This window comes from Rhinolophus sinicus, chromosome 16, assembly GCF_057876585.1.
Source record: "Rhinolophus sinicus isolate RSI-liver-muscle chromosome 16, RSI-T2T, whole genome shotgun sequence".
NCBI lineage: Eukaryota > Metazoa > Chordata > Mammalia > Chiroptera > Rhinolophidae > Rhinolophus > Rhinolophus sinicus.
Window position 1 is genome coordinate 89,944,603 of NC_142516.1, and position 17,251 is coordinate 89,961,853.

At 44.6% G+C, this 17,251-nt stretch overlaps 1 protein-coding gene across 8 annotated transcripts in view; it reads right to left on the reverse strand.

Moving 5' to 3' along the window:
* FRY (FRY microtubule binding protein) overlaps positions 1–17,251 on the reverse strand; it is a 433,975-nt gene that overhangs the window by 38,967 nt on the left and 377,757 nt on the right. For 7 of the 8 annotated variants that reach the window (XM_074330087.2, XM_019749603.3, XM_019749609.3 and 4 more), the window contains 7 exons: positions 15,624–15,785; positions 13,321–13,395; positions 10,888–11,055; positions 4,967–5,167; positions 4,244–4,405; positions 1,353–1,519; positions 37–226 (listed from right to left, as the gene is read on the reverse strand). In XM_074330087.2, coding sequence (XP_074186188.1) covers positions 37–226; positions 1,353–1,519; positions 4,244–4,405; positions 4,967–5,167; positions 10,888–11,055; positions 13,321–13,395; positions 15,624–15,785 — 1,125 coding nt within the window. Of the gene's footprint in view, positions 1–36; positions 227–1,352; positions 1,520–4,243; positions 4,406–4,966; positions 5,168–10,887; positions 11,056–13,320; positions 13,490–15,623; positions 15,786–17,251 lie in introns of those variants that run through there. The other variant, XR_012495619.2, reaches the window with a different exon arrangement.

Consider the following 17,251-nt stretch of genomic DNA (forward strand, 5'->3'; position numbering starts at 1 on the left):
AGGAGACCACGCCCCCTGGACTCCCGGGCACCGCACCTTGAACAAGGAGGAGAACACGTGGAAAGTGTACACCGCGCAAGAGCCGTCTGAGTCGCACATGAGCTGGTTGATGTGGCTTCGCCAGGCTTCCTCTGCGTCGTCACAGGCCGCGGGCTGGAACGCGGCGAGAATGGCCGAGAAGAAGGGAGAGGGGGGAGGGGAGACTCCCCTGTCACCTTCCCCGAAGCTGGAAGAAATGAAAACGGCTGTGTCAGAAGCGAGTTCCTTCTCGTTCCTCACCTGTGGCCTACGTGCTGACCTTCAGACAGCCTCACCAGGGGCCCACTCTGCCCAGGCCTCCCTTCGAGGTTTGCTTTGGGAATGGGCCTTCATTCAGAGGTCTCCAAGATTCTTTTGGATTCTAGAACACAGAACTTTCGCTTCCAGAATGTCTGTGCTGCCAATTCCAACTTCCTTTCTGCGGACTTGAGACCTCTTTCAGCCTTCAGTCACGGCCCCTCGCTCCTGGCTGGCCACTCCTTTCTGCATTTGGCCTTTTCAGGCCTTGGCATTCATTATAAAAATTATAACAAAAACTTTGACTCTTAACTTTTCCTTAATGACTGCATATGCATAAATGCCCAGAAGAAGAGTGGGGGGAGGAAAGGAAAGAAGAGACATGCAGAGAGGAACTGAGAAAGCAGAGGTTAAGAACAAAAGTGACAGGCAAATTTTTGTCCAGGTGTTACTGTAGCTGTGTCCTCGGTGAAGGGACACCGGTCCTCATAACAGAAGCCTTTGTCTAGCCATAGCCGAAGCTTTGACTTAGTTCATATTTTCAACGTTCAGAAGAGTTATTTTAGAATTCTTTCTTCTGAAGTAAATCTGTAGCATTATTAGTGATTTATTCTAGATACCACATTAGTGTTTGTATCTCTTCTTCTTTATATTTCTTCCCATTCATATTATCTGACTATCTCACTCATCTCAGAAATATCAGCACTACAGCTGGAAGTCACCCACTTAAAAAAAGAGTAGGTATTCAGTTGTTCTGGTCCTTTAACTCAAAATGGAAGGAAGTCCTCATTTCCAAGGCTTGCCAATCCTGCTTATTTGCAAAGCTTACAAGGCTTGGACCTTGTCCCCAGGCCGCTTGGTGGCTTTATGAGTTCTTATATGAGTACCTTTTTGGTTGGACATAGGCCCTACGCTGGGGGTGAATGACTCCAACATGCCAGGCGCCCTCCAGTTTCTGTGTCAGTTTGGACTCAAAGTCCCAGCAGTGTGAGTGTGACATTCAACCTGAGTGACAGTGAGGCACCCCATGGGCCATGTGCACCAGTGCCACTCATTTCCGCCCAGGCCCTCTATACCTTGCCAGAGTGAACTGGTCCAGGGCCCGGCCGCCCTTTTCCTCCGCCTCAGTCATATCCAGGCTAAAGCTGTCGCTGCATTCGAAAGTCGCTGGGAGTTCATTGATGGAGCCAGAAAGGTCATCCTCATGCACGGTTGTGTCCTCCTCCTCCTGGACAGCTTCAGCCTGGGAAGTGAGGAGAGAAAAGAATCCCCCAATATGTAAGAACACACAGGGACATCGGTTCCACCAAAGACCAAGAGGCTGAAATCCCAACAGTGATAGAAGTTGGGGGTATTTGTTTTCTAGCTGCACTGCAATCCATTGCTATAACTGGACTCAGGAATCCTCTGAAGTACAGTTCACTCTTTATCTCTTTTCAGTCTTCTTCATGATAGTTCCCAGAGGTTCTCAGTAGGTTACCGTATTTGACCCATGATTATGGAGTAAAAATGCTGAACTTGGAAAAGACCATAGTGTCACTCCCCCCTCCCCCACCTCCAGTCCCACACCCACATTTTATAGGTGAGGAAACGATGCTGCCTGCACGTGGGAAAGGGGCTTGCCTCATGGTCTCATCAGACCCAGAGCTGGGACTAGAAACACTGCCGCTGGGTTCAGAGCTCCTTCTTGAACAACCCCAGCCTTTCGAGAGTTAACTCTCCAATACAGAATCCCTCACTCACAGAAAACTGGAATTCAGAATCTTCAGTGACTCGTGACTCAAGAAACATGTTCAGTGTGCCTGAGTGAGCCACCTGACTGGCCTTCCCATCCTGAAAATCCTCTAAGTGCCATTGATGTACATGCTTTACTCTTGGGAACAGCCCTTGAAGGGAACAGATATGCGGGGCTGCTTCAGGTCGCTATAAAATGTAGAAGGAGCAGTGAAATGGGAGGGCTGCAGGGCGGGCAGGACCACCATCCACTAGGGCCAGGAAAGAGCCAGCCCAAACAAGTAAAACGGAAAAGGGGCGGGGCTTGAACCTGGGCCAGGCAGAAATCAGCTGGAAAACTGACTGATTGTTCTCTATGGGAGGAAGGAAGGCAACTGGGTTACAGACAGAAGAGGAGAGGAAGAAATTCCACATACAGTTTCAGGGAGTCATTTTCTTAAAACAAAAACAAAATCTGGGCAAAACAGAAACGTATATGAAAGAGAGCATTGTCACGGGTTGATATCTGGCCATCCATTTAGTACTTTGAATCTAGGATTAATAGGGAAATTGACAGGGGTGTTTAAAGACATGTTAGGGAAACAGCATATCTCATGTCTTTGAAAGAAGTGCTTGTAAATCCTGAGTTTCAGAGGCTTATCCATATCTGCTGCTTCCTGCTTTTTAAAACTACAGTGCTGCCAACGAGACTGGCCCCTGGTGACTGGCCCGGGTTATTAGTGTACATAAACTTAATCTTAGGGCATGGCTGAGTTCTCATAAAAATATCTTTCATTTTCTCTTTGTAACATCACAGATATATCAAAGATTGCATAAACCCAGATTATGTGAAAACAGATAGCTTTTCAGAAATGAAACTCAACCTTTCCTTGATGAAATTAGATGATTTCTGTGTGAGTGCCTAAAAATATTACTTAAGCAGTGCTCCCTCTGAGAAATCTACATAATTTAGCACTCAAATTAGAAAAATTGAGAAAATGCCCATTCCAAGGCTGAAAAATATCAAATGCTAATAATGTCACATATATTTTATGACGTCCTTTCCATGAAATTTACTTTCTTAATCTTAGAATTCTAGCATTTTAATCTCAGAAGTTTCCCTTCTGCCCCCCCCCCCCCTTTATTTTTTGGCTAAAAAAGGACTCTGCTAACTCTAAGAATCTTTGATCATAGTCCCTTTGCAATGGGGGCAATCTTAGAAATAATTTTTCTTTAAGCTTCAATATTTTTAGGTGATTGCAATTTGGTTGGTTGTCCTTGGTTTGAAGCATGTAAGATTCCGCTAGATCTCAGATCTATTTTTAGTGTATTATAAAAGAATACAGAATAGCCAGTATTATGTTTTTTTCTATTAGAAGTATGAGAATATACTTTTATAAATATTTCTGTTTTATTTTCTCTTTCAAACTTATACTATCATGATCAAACTCCAAGAATACTTTACCCTAACAGCAATAGCATATTTTGGCACATCTAATAAAGGAAATTCTAATCTGATAGGTGCATATGTGAACACAGTATGGGAATGGGCAGTTCTACGGACAGGATATTTTCTGGGAATTTGGATAAAATAAACTTTAAATGACATATATGTTGTTAGATTTTTCTTTTAAATAAGAAAACTGAAAACTGTATCCATTACTTACTTTTCTCCTCAGAGGGCCTGGCTAGGAATGTTCTGGGCAAATCCCTTTTGTGCATAATACTGTGATTAATACTGAAAATTCTGATAGTACGCCAAAAGCCAAGGATTGAATCAATGTACAAATTGTATAATTGGTTCCTACATAGGAAAAAATTTCCCCAAGCACATGCGCACACCCACGCTTCCCTCAGCATATTGTTTTATGAAAGTCGTGACAGAGAACAGCAGTCTCCCAGTCACAGGGATCTCAGACACACGCCAGTCTGTTCTGCCATTAACCAGGCCTGCTCACTGTATGGAAAACGCAGACTTTCATTTTAAAAAGACCTCAGACTAAATCTCTTTTGACCAACAAGAAAGCTTCTGAAGTCGTGAGGGTGAAACAACCTCAAAACACAGGCTTAGGGGCACACACTCAATTACGTCAAAGAAAGTAAGAAAGAGAAAGACAGTCCTTCCACTTCCAACTGCCCAAGAATTCTCAGAAAATTGGAAGGACTTTTTTCTTTAAGAAAACTACAAAAAAAGAAAAAAAAGCAAAAAAAAAAAGCAAGCAAGCTAAGATCATAATTGCCCAAATCTCTTTACCTTGGAACCCTCAGAAATCTGCAGATTATGCACATCCGGCAAGGGAGAGTCAAAGCTGGCCATCCTGGTACCAAAGGAACGCGGGTCAGTGGGGGCCCCATCACAGGCTGCGGTGAGCGCGCCCATGGGACTGGCCTCCTCAGAAGGGGACAGGTTCATGATCTGTTGACAAAGTAAAGGAAACAGAATGCAGAGTGAAGTGTCTGTAAAAGCACAGAAGAACACAGACCACTGTGCGAGCTAGTTGTTGGGTGACAGGTCTTGTTTAAGGTGCATAGTCCACGGTTATTAGAACGTAAACATAGGAGCTGGCTCCCTGGTGGTGGCCCAGCCCTCTGAAACACGAATACCCATATTTTCAGATAATCACATCAAAACGCCCGTCTGTCATAGTTCCTCAATCTTCAGATGTCTCAGGAAGTTTTAAAAGAGACCTGGAAATCATAAAAGTTATTTGGGGGAACAGCTAGGCCCTCACAGGTTGCATGGTTTCCAGGGCTTATTACAAAGACACCCTGTCCCCCACCCCCTGGTTTTGTTTCCACTTGGAACCTGCAGAGAAGAGGCCAGTGACGCTGAGCTCAGTGACGCTGAGCTGGACAGCGTCCTACGGCTCGGAGTTTAGTTTAGTGGCACAGTGCGTTTCTGCAGCTGCCATGGGACACAGTGCTGCTGCTTTAGTTCCAGAACCAAGTGTCCCTCCAGTGGGAGGGCCCTACTCACAAGGTCCGAGTGCTCCAGGAGCTGGCTTGTCGTGAGGTCCTCCTCCTCGGATGATTCGTCGGAGTCCTCATGGCCCCTCTGGTTTAGGCTGGGAGCGCTTCCTGACAGCTGGCGGTCCTCCAGAAGCTGCACGGCACACTGGTCCAGACTGTCCAGAGAACGCCTGCGGACTCCCCAGTTGAAGTTGTCCACACTCTCACCCTGAAATCACACCATCAGATGGGTTTTTCTTTTTACAGCCAAATCTGCTCACACCTTCACACAGTGAATGACTCATGGCTGAGAAACAGATTATTTCCATCATGAGCTCTCAAGCCCTCATGTCCTCTGGTACCAAATATTTTCTGACATGACGTGAGAAGGAGCAAAAGCATACGACTGTCACCTTCATGTGTATTAAGTCACAGGTAGTCGTGATCACACACTTTTCTGCAGCATGGTGGGTAATACTGGTTTTTAAAAGTTGATTTGGGTAAATTCTATAAATGGTCCATGTTTCCAAAAATCTGGGAGAGAGAGAGACCATTCATAGTAAAACAACTTCAAAAGAGGTGTGTCCGCGCCCTTGTTTAGTGCTGTCCTCAGAAGGAGAACAAGTAGGAGCTATGCTTCTAGCACATTCCATGTGCTCTGGGTATTAGGGGGAAAAGCATCAGGCGAACATGCCAGTGTTTTTACAGGTAAAATGCAGAGATAAAGCCCGTTGAGAGCAGCTGGGAGAATCGGCCGGTCATGCACGACGCAGAGACCACAGCAAAAGGATTCAGCTTTAAATAATTGTCCCAACACAGAAAGAGTTATTTCCCTGGGCTATTAATGATTGACTTGGGTCCAAGCATCATTGCTGACCTCTACTATATAACTTACCGAGAACTGAGCTAGGTGGCAGTGTAAGTGTTAAAGACAGCTCCGCTTTGAGCTGGACCTCAGACTTTCTCTATAAACCATCTGATATCAAGTAATTTTAGTTGACCAACATAAAATGTTTTCCTAGAAACTAACTTGGGTGTTTTTTCCCTGTTAAGACAGGAATGAATAAAGGAAGAGAAATATTACCCATCCCACTGATTGGTAAGCAAATTTTAACCTAAACAAATAGGTAATCTGAATAAAATCTAGCATAGACTCCTTCCATTTGAGTCAGTTGAAACACTGTCTGATGGCTCACTGAAATAAAATAACTTTTTCTGACGAGAGCTCTGTTAATAGCATAATAATATGAGAGATGCAAATGACTGTTAAAATTAGTGAGCTCTCAACTGATTAGTCTTCCTCTGGCTTAGGGTCTATTTCTTCTCGCTCCTAGTGAAACAAACCTTGCCAGAATATTCTCACAGATTTCTCACATAACAGATTCCTAGTTTTCCCAAAGTCTGTTTTGGCAATTCATGGTAGAAGGCAACAGGTAAGAATCCCAAACACATTCTGGATATGACATAGAAATGATCAGTATTCACACCCATTTATGCTATTCACGACTGTTCTTAGGACGGGCTGATTATCAAGAGAATCACTCAGAATGTAATTTCCACATTCTTCAGCTGTGTCTGCTGTTTTATGTGCATGTGTTCCTTTTATCTGCATCTGCTGGCATGAATTACCACAAATAGTTTTTTTTTTTTTTTTATGGTGGAAAAGCCTGTTGTGCTGGGATTTAAAAATAGCTATTTATTTCAGTTAAAAAAATGTGGAAAAGGCAAGAGTTCTGGGAAGAAAAAGGAAATGCAATGTGTGAAGAAATTAAAAGAAAAAAAATGTAAAGAAAAATGAGAGTACTACACAGAGAAAAAAGAATGTGAAAATGACTGGGAGGAATATACAAATATAAATATAAAACGTAAATCCATAAAACTGGTTGTCTTGCACCGAGTCAGTGGGTGGGTGGGACGAGCTCTCCCCATGAACCTGAGACTGACCATGAGCTGTAGAGAGGCGCAGAGTCTAGGTCACAGGAGGCTACCTGGCGTGGGTTGCTGTGACTGTTGGTTTGACTGCAGCTCTGCTGGGAACCGGATGAATCAGACATGAGGATGGGGAGTCAGGGAAAGCCATTCCTGTGGGGATAATACCTGGATGTTTTGCTAGAGGACCTAATGGCTCCCTTCGAGGCAAGGGTGCTGACCTTGTTTCCTGGTGGTGTCTGAGAAGGACAGGGTTGTAGCCTCGCCTAAGTGACAGACAGTCCATGCTGATTTAAGGCCAAGCATGCCTTCTCAGCGTGGCCCAGGAATACCTGTTGGGGGAGCGACCCTCCACCTTTCCTACATCCAAAGGCCAGATCTGCAAGTTATGTTACAAATGAGCTCAAAAGTCCAAACAGTGTTTTACTGATCACAACAGATTTTCTATGTGTGAGAAAATTTAGAAGCTGGCTAACTATTCCTGATCGGCAATTTGCATATGTCAGTTATCAAACTTAGATAACCCCTCAGGATTTATAAGGAGATGAGAAAGCAATAATGAGTGAACATTCTGGAAAAGGGGGAAATAATAGTCTTTGAAATAATTTTTTTGATATTGGAATTCCATCAAACAAGAATTATTGTTGAAGGAACTGGGTTGCACTGTGGTCAAAATATGCCCCCCAAATGTATCTACTCAGAGTTAATAGGGTAGGACATAGGTGCAGGGTGGTCATGGGTCCCCGGTCATCCTGCCCAGCAGGACCCTGGTTTATGCCTGCTGTCCAGGTGTAAATATTAGTTATTAGCAGCCCATTTACTTGCAAAAGGGTCCTCAATTGGATGAAAATTTATACAGTCACCATACAAAGATAGCTCCTAATTCCTGGAAAACAAAAGTATTCCATTGGAAGCGTCTATGATATATTGTTAGATGCAACTAGTTGATTTCACCTTTAATAAAAGAATTTAACAACAAACAATCTAGTCGTGCAACTGCCTGATAAGAAACCATAGGACTCCCTTGGATCATATTTAAAAACTCTCTTGCAAGGGATATAATCATGCAACTCCCAGAACCAGGCATATAAGGATTTTAAATCTTGTATCTATGCTTTAGAAAATACTTCCGTACTAGAGCAGCCAAGAAAAATACTTCTTACATCACATACCCCTCAATGTAAATATGCACGCAAATAGGCACACATACGCTAGACGGGAGGAAGAAGCAATTATGTGGTTATAAATCTGCTATGATGCAAAAAACCAAACCAAAACAAAACAAAACATCGACTAGCACATGAGAATTAAAAAGAGCATCCTCTTACCTGAAGCTCCTGGGTAGCAGATTGAATGGACAGAAAAACAAATAAAAGGTCTATTTAAAATGTTATATTAAAGATACTCGAGTGCTTTTGTCTTAGTTTGAACACAACGAACAGTGCTAACAATATATACTTTAGTTGGTGCAATTTTAAAAAAAAAGGAAAGGTACACAAGCCCCACAGAGAAAAATCAGCATCAAATACCAGAAATTCCAAACCTCATAGAAGTGGATGATGGCTCGGGATAACAAATCATAAATGCAATTTTGGGAAAAGCTTTCCATTTTAATGGCAACTTTGGTCTCCACAACACGTTTTTTTGGGGGAATGACTAAGTATTTGTGAGAAAATTGTTAAATGTCATGGAAAAATGAATTAGGGTCATCAACTGGAAAAAAGGTGGTGTCACCTGATCATGCTCCCAAAGCTGTTGTGTGCGTGTGACCTGTTCACTGCTGATGTGCAGATACGAGCAAAGACAAAGCACCTTTTAAAGATTCTGCAAAATCCCTGGGCCAACTCTTACAGATATTCATCAGCTATACATTCTGAGTCGATTTAAGGAAAAGGAACAGACATGACAAAAAGAAAAGTCCTTTTTTTTTTTTCTTAAATAATTGTGGAAAGACTGAAATTATTCACCAGTGACAGCATGAAGAAGCGGACACTGCGAATGCTGTCTGTGTGCCTGACACTGTGTGACGCTTCACATAGATTATCTTACTAAATCCTCACACCCACTCTGTAGGCGGCATCACCATACCCACTGAACAGATGAGGCAGCTGCACTGTGCTGAAGGGCAGGCAGCCAGGTCAATGGCAGAGTTGAAATTCAGAGTTGGATGTGTAGGGCTCTCAAGTGCAGGCATTTTCACGCTACCCCTCTATAAGCTCGTTAGAACCCCTTACTATAACCGACTGAGATGCAGCAAACTTCTCACGCGCTTTAGTCTATTTGGATAAAACATGTGCTTGCACACTTGTGAGGGTCTTATGCGATCTCCGTCATCCAAGATGAAGTCATCACCAGGATGCTTTAGTTCCTGTTGGCCAGGACAACAGAGAACACTAGAAGAAGGGGTAGTATTTGCTACTTATTGTCCCTGAGAAACACTGGGGTCGTATTTATTCTCAAGTGACGGACATCTCAGACTTCCTCTCCTTTTATTTTGATAGAACTAACTTTGTTAGTTGTTCTATAATCATGTCTGATTCTCCTGCTTTATGTCATTCCTGCCGGTCACTTCACACAACACATTTTTCTTTGGCTGAGTCTGGAAAATGATGCGTCTCTTGCTTCATCACTTTTTCCCTCATTAGTTTCACTTCCAGAGTGAAGAGGGGGCCCGAGCTGGAATTCCAGCCCAGGAGGAAAGATGGGGTCAGTTGCCCAGCTCAGGGAGCTAATCTTTTGACACTCCACGTAGCTCTTGTGCAGACACATTTTGAAAGTATTCAAAACTGTTGTATTTTGCTTTACACTTTTTCAACAGTCCTCACCACAATTAGTGACTGATTTATCACTGATTATGATTAACAGTCAGAAAACTCTGTAATATGTTCTACTGGTTCTAGAACAGCTCAAAGCGAAAAGCTGACATTTTAAGGATGGCTTGCAGTCAGTGCCTTGAGACTCGTTAAGGGCTAGGTCTGATAAACTTGGTTTCCAGGGAAAGAATCCATAAAGAAAACATTGTTTGTTCCTAGGGCAGGACTGCCCCTCGCTGGTGCAGACATCCAGGGTCTGCAGTGGCCCAGGGACAAGAGTGGATGGCTCCTGGACATCCCCTCCACATGAGCGGGTTAGTCAGCAACCAGACCTTTTTAGGGAAGGTGGGTTTACAGTTAAGTTAGGAGGTGCCTCCCCAGCACAGTGTATGGTAAACTTTGAATCTGGGCCTCTGTGGTCAGTGTCAGACCAGCAGAAAGCCCTTGCTTTGGGGAACAGAGTATATGTAGTTACATACACACAGGCTTAAGGGTATTGAGAAATACCATGAGCTGGCCCGGTACCAGGCATTTTTACATGTGCCAACCTTGCTTCAGTGACTGTCATTGTCATCCTTTGAGGCATAAGACTACCTCTCAGCTGGGACATACCCCAAGCTGTCAACACGGGAGCAAAGGGATGACACACTTCCTTCCAACCCCAGGTTTCAAAACTCAAGGCATTTTTTGACCCTATCACTCATTCAGATGAATGGATCTGCCTCAGTTGCTGCATGAGTGGGAACATGGTTCCCACCCACAGCACAGCCACCTCTCCTGTCCTGTTCTACGTTCTCACGGCTTCACCGGCCACTCATGTTGGAGCAGGCCAGCTTTGAAGTGATGGAGCGAGCAGTTTCCCACTGGAAGTCACTGGACCCTCAGAATGTTTTCCCCATGTGCCAGTGAGCAGGCTCAAGCGCGCGTAATTTGTGTTTTTTAGAAAACGTTCCCTGTTGGACTACACACACATCCAGCCTCTGTGTGGACAGACAGTGAGACCTCGGCCATTTAAAAATAGCCTGGCAGACTGTGCTGCGGCTCAGACAGGAAGGGCGTGGTGACTTGAGCCAAGGCCAAGCCACTGTCCTCTGAAGAAGTTGGTTCAAAATAAAGTTTACAACTTCCCAGTGACAGACTGTTACGGATTTAGCGGGTGCAAAGGGCCTGCCGTTAGTCAGTGGGTGACTTTCAGAGCAGACTGTACCTCTCCGTCCTCCAGCTCCACGTCCAGGAAGTCGAAGTCCCTGAAGACCCGGAACTGCTGCTCGCTGTTGGTGTCATCCATGTCCTGCTCGCGGGCGCCGTCCTCCGAGGACACCAGGCTCGCCTGGTGCTCCAGCAGGTCCAAGTCCCCGCAAGAGGAGAAAATCACCTACGACGAGGCAAGACGCCTGCCTGAGCACCCGGCCCCTTTGGTTGTCTGTGCTACAAAAACCCGTCCCCGCTGTGTTTCTAGTACACACCTAGTCCCCGAAGCGGGTATTTTTAGAATGTTCTTTTATTATTTATGTTGGACAGGTGCCTTCAGATTCGACTCAGTGCAAAGACACAAGTTCACCCCCGGGAAATGTTCCAGAGTCAAGTCGTGGCTTCTGAATGGACGAAGACTGGATCCTAACTGCGTGTGTGTGTGTGTGTGTGTGTGTGTGTGTGTGTGTGAATTGACTGTGTGTTCACAGACAAACCAGAGCAGCCAAAAAATTTTCCACTGTTTCTGAACGGACTGAAGTTAGAACTTGTACGCACACACATACCACATGCATATTACCACACAATATATTCAGGACTCCAGACACCAAGATGTAATTGTAGAATAAGCTGAGAGCACAGGATTTAACCCTTTTACAGATAAATCAGGAACTGCTGAGGAATAAGAAACAAGCCAAAAAGCACAGTACTTTCTCATTTGAATTACAGAAGCGTAGCTGAGCTACCACGCTCAAAATTTATCCTTAAATTCCTGTCCAGTTCATTCAAACAAAAGAAGACTCTTTTCCTATTAAACTATTTAATATGTTAACATTTTAAAATTCACTTCTGTGTTTACATTCTTCCCATTGGGCCACGTTACTAGAATTCTGTAGAAAAAACCTGCTGCCAACGGAGCTAACGCTGGGCTGTGCCTCCTCTCCTCACACAGATGGATATTAAGTAAGGTGCCCAACAGTCCTTGTTTACCCATTACTATGTCTGCTTTTCCTTGAAAAGCAGGCAAATCACCTCTAAAAATTTAAGCATAGCAGATATGTCTCAAACGTAACGAAAGAGTGAGAGGACTTTGCATGTGTTCTTTTCCTCCAGTGTTTAAGCTCAGCCATGACACACACTGTGTTCTCATGAAACGTAGGTGACACACAGTTTATGAATGGGTGTATGAGACAGACAGCATGGAAGGCCGACTTGCTAGTGAGACAGGAAGGCAACCTGTTCCTCGCTGAGGGCTCCCTTTCCTCGCAGAGCTGCTGCTCTTACTTGTAGCACCTCCCAGGCAAACCTTTCTAGCCACAAAGGGCTTGGGCACAGAGGGAGGCACGTGGACCTGAAGGAGCATGCAGCACTGCCGGGGGTGAGAAGTGGCCCTCACTGGCAGAGCTGCACTGCTGAGTCAGCATGCTCCCGTCTCTCTCCCCATGGGCTCGGGTGCTCTGCCTGCCCCTGCCACTGTCACCTGGTTCCCTCTGCCCTAATCAATGTCACAGGAGCAGCCACAAACCCACTGATCAATAACACTCAAAAGGTGACTTCAGTGGAGGCCGAGCCGAGCAGATGGCGGGCTGGGCACCTTCCCACACCATAAAAAAGATTCACTGGCCCTTCAGCAAGTATTTATGAAATTATGAGCCTCCACTATTCCACGTGTTCACGAACCATGTCAGCAGATAGAGCAGGGACTTGAAAAATAGCTCCCAGAGACACCGTTCATGAATTCTTACTTTATTTGGGAAATTATTTAGCTTGAATTTTTTTTTTTTGCTAATAATAAAGATGTTGTGTTAGAAATGAAATAAAAATATACCTGGTGAAACCAAACCCTGAGATTTTTTATTGCTTTTCCTACAATAGACTCACACACACAATTTGAATTTTCTAAATTTTATGAAGGCTTCAGAAGCTAACTCCTAATACTTTAATTATTCAGCTATTCCGAAGTCTGATGGCATGGTTTTTATAAACTGTAACATCAGAGGAAGTTTATATGAGAAAAAAGCATGATAGTGTGTCATTTTCACCTTTATTGTATGTGAGTAAAATAATGACATAACAGTAAGAGGTGTGTGTACAGAGTAAAATTTTACCCAAAAGCAATCAGATATGGTAGTGCTGAGATCATCACATACATATAGTTAGGAAGCTGGGCACTTTTATAAGAAAAATCTAAGAAATTTAAAAAAATGAAGATAACTGAGAATTATTTACAGACAAACTAGAACAACTAGCCAACAAAATCTTTCATTGTTTTTGAACTGACATTAAAAATCACAGTGTGGGAAGAAATGATCTAGGGGTTTGATCTAGAAGGTGGATATGATACATGTCATAGGTGAATCCTCTAAACTTGTTTTGACCAAAGGGAAAAACAGACAAAAGGCAAGAAAGATATGACATCAAAATACATGTGATACATGATAGAACTTACTGATGGATTTTTGCTTAACCCCACTTCCTGGCCACACAGAGAAAGGACGTGTACCAACTTCTCCTTTGTCCTCTTCTGGAAAAGAAACACACAGGCAGGTTGTCATCATGGCATCTTGTGACCAAATCTGCTCGAATGGTGTGTCCTCTGGCCACACAGGGCCACCACACTGGAAATGTGGACAGTGAGAACAGATGTAAAATACACGCAGACTTGGTTTTAAAAAATGTAAAACGTCTCATTAATAATAGTAACATCGATTACCTGTTGACATAATAAAATTGTGGATATATTAGGTTAAAGGAAATATGTTATTAAAATTCATTTTACCTGTTCCTTTAAACCTTTTTTTTTTTTTTTTTTTTTTAAGTGACTGTTAGAAAATGTAAAGTAAGGGTCACCTTAGGACAGTGCTGATGGAAATTTTCCCAAGGGCAGGGGGTCTGAAAATCAGTCCCAACGTTCTGCAGGAGATACTCATTCCTGCCCTCAATAATCAATGTTTCCTTGAATGCTACAACTTCCGGCATTAGTAAGGCTTTCCTTACACCTAAATGAAATCTATTAAGTTACAGCACAAATCTGTTTCCTCAAAGGGGAGACTAACTTTGTGCAGAGTTAAAGAAATTATTTGCAAGATTAAATCTTTCTCAGTTTATTCTTCCGAAGTCAAACAGTTTAGTACCTTTTGGTTTTGTTCATAAACCTTACATTTTGGCCCCTTAAGCATGGAGATTCCTGTGCAGCCCATCACATTTCCAAGGACACAGATAAACCAGGTCCCAGAGTGCTCGGTGGGTTGAGAACAGAAAGGAAGTAATGAGGTCTTAGAAATGTTAAGTGTGCGTCACCACTTCTCAAGGCACCTTCCCACTGTTTAAAGTGAGCTTTCCCTTCAATCTGATTTCCGTTTGTGTGGAGACTGCTGGGAGGCCAGTGTCATGCACAGACTTTCTCTCCTAATGGACCTGTTCACTGCATCCTTATTTCCAAATTAGGGAAGGGACGCTCTATACAGTGGCTTTTCAGTGTTGAAGGCAGGCAGGAGTTTGTAAACCACTTCCCTACATTTTAGTGAGTATTTTGGGAAGGGTCGGTACAGGGGAATGTGGGATGGGGTGTACACTTTTCCTTTCTTTGCCAAGTCCCCAATAAAGTATAGTGGGCGCCCTCACTCAGCAACTCAGTGAGCGCTCCCAGGACCTGCTATATTCCCGCAGCGGGCGCTGTGCTGTGACCGTTTCCCTAACCTGACAGTGAAGGTGAGCCCTGCTGCGCATGCAAAGTGCTTTTTCCTGCCTGGCACCTACTAGAGATGGATGCTCCTGTCCCACCCAGGTGGCCCTGCCATCCTCATAAGTGCTGCAAGTCCTTTTCCTACAACTGGGTGTGGGGAGGGAATTGTCAGAGCAGGAGACCATGTAAGTCTGGGGCTGCCAGAGGTGGCTGCTGCCTCATATAGGAAAAGCCTGCCAGAGAATGACATCAGCAGAGAGGAAGGCAGGGCCAAGCCTAGGAAGGGTGGGGCAGTGAGAAGTGGGGCAGAAAGACACACACACACACACACACAGAAACATAAAGAGAGAAAGAAAGAGACAGAGAGAGAGAGGCAGGCAGAGAGAGAAAGGGAGAGAGGGACAGAGAAACAGGGAGAGAGAGTCAGAGCCTAGGATCCAGGCCCTGAATTGTGTACTAGAATCCAGCTGCACTGGAAGCCAAGACACAAGAGTTTCTTTTAATAAATTCCTTTTCCACTTATGGTAATTTTTCCCTGGGCTTCTGTCACATGTCACCAAAGAGCCCTATTATGCAGGTTTTATGTGACAGCGCACTGGCATTGGTATGGTGACGCAGGCCCCATAGAATGAATGTGGCCTGAGTCTGTGATGCCAGGTGTGGTCCCACTGTGCTCCGTGGGCCTCAGACTGAGCGCAGGGACAGTGAGTGGAGGGTGTGCCCAGAGGAGAGCAGCTACAGTGTCATTGGAGAATTGGATGAAACCCAGGATGTGCTACCTGGCGCACAGAGGACACCTGTGGGTGAGTGGCAGAGGGGGCAGGGTTTCTTTAAGTGTTGGAAGGAACACCATGGGCAAGAGACCCGATTTCGCGTCTAAGCCTTAAGAGAAGCAGCACCAGTGTGTCGATGCAACAGTGTCAGACTCCATGTAAGGAGCTGTTCAAGGACAGAGAGGGTCCCTTGGAATGCTGAGAGGTCCTCATCACTGGTGCTGACGCCCCGTCACACGGGCTCTTGGCAGGTCCCCTACACTCCCCCAGGCCTGCAGGTCCAGGGCTCTGTACCTGAGAATACTGGGGCCTCTTCCAGCTGACGGGAACGAGGACATTGGAGTTGGAGCCCGACGAGGTGGAGGACGTGCTCCGGGTGACGGCCACGGCCCTGGGCTTCCCATCACGCCCAGAAGCGTTCTGCAGCTCGTCGTACCGCCTCCCGATGATGGGCGTCTTGAGAAAGAACACAAAAGCAACTTTCTTCCACCTCATTCACAGTTCTGGGGTGTCTGGGGTCATGCTACCTGGCAGCAACCAAGAACCGCTTATTGGGTTAAAAGTCAGAGCAGATTTGTCCAACGTTACAAACAGCCTCATTTTCCTGATGCTCAATACACACTCTGAGTCATTTTGTGTCTTCCATACTTTCCTACCCTCTTAGCAGCTGCAAACAAACCCAGCTGCTTGTTCTTAAACACAGTTTAGAAACCACTCGTAAAGATTAGAAGCAAAACACTCAGGAAAACAGTTTTCAGGTATTTAAGCTTGAAAGAATGTCTCGTAATCCTAAAACGAGCCGGGAAGTCCTTCCCCTTTTCCCAATCTTTACGTGCTCTCGATCATTTAGAAATTTCTACTTTTCAGTTATTTAAGTGAACGAGATCAGGGCCACGGATTCTCTTCCTGTGTGTCCCAGAGTGTGGTGACAAGGTGGGCACCCCGAGCTCCCGTCCCTCCAGACCAGCTAGTGGCCTCCACCTGAAACAGCTGGTGTTGGCCTGGGCAGTGGACTGGCACACGCTTTCTACCTCTTTGGAACAGAGTAAACTTACATCAAAGAGGAAAAGTAGCTTCGCCCACCCCAGCAAGGTTAAGAATATTAAAAACTGAAAAGTATCGATTTGATACCTTCATATCCTATATTAATACATACTAAATATAGACGAAGGTTATCACCATGGCTGCAGAATACAGAAACGGTGAAGGGTCAATGAGAGCACAATGTGAGAAAACTCAACCTGGATACAACCTGCTTCCCAGAGCGAGTCAGTTCTGGAATGTTCCTTCAGTGAATTTATTCATTCAGCAGCGTTGGAGAGTATTTATTACGTACCCATCATGAACCAGACCCCGTTCCAGACCCTGGTTACAAAATGCACAGTGTGTAGTTTCTGCTTTGCGGGGGCTTAGGGGTCACAGGGCAAGACACACAGGAAAGTGAGGTACTTTTACACTTTAGATTAAAATGGTTAAGTACAGGCCTCCCGAATGTTCGTTCACAGACCAGCAGGTAAATCTGACTACTTCCTGCCCTCTCTTCTCCCTGACTCCTTAGCTTGGTTCACTAGTCCCTCTCCTGGCACCCTCTTCTCCCCCAAGGAAAGAATTTAGATAATTTTATGGTTTAGAAAGCAGTGTAACTTCGGGAAGTACCGCAAAGGCAGATTCTGTATTCCTGCAATTCAGGGAACAAGGTGACACAGAGACAGGATGTGACAGTTGTCAGATAAAGAATGAGTGACAGCCATAGTTTAAAATGCTTAAGGTCATTCATTCCATGTTAACGTTACCTTTTTAAAAATCATTTTTTATATAATGGTAGCTTCTATTTCTAAAAGCTGCCAATTGGAGCCCCAGTGCACATGACACTCAAGGTGCTCTTACAAGCAAGCTCGCTCAGGCCTTAGTCCTCGTAGCCC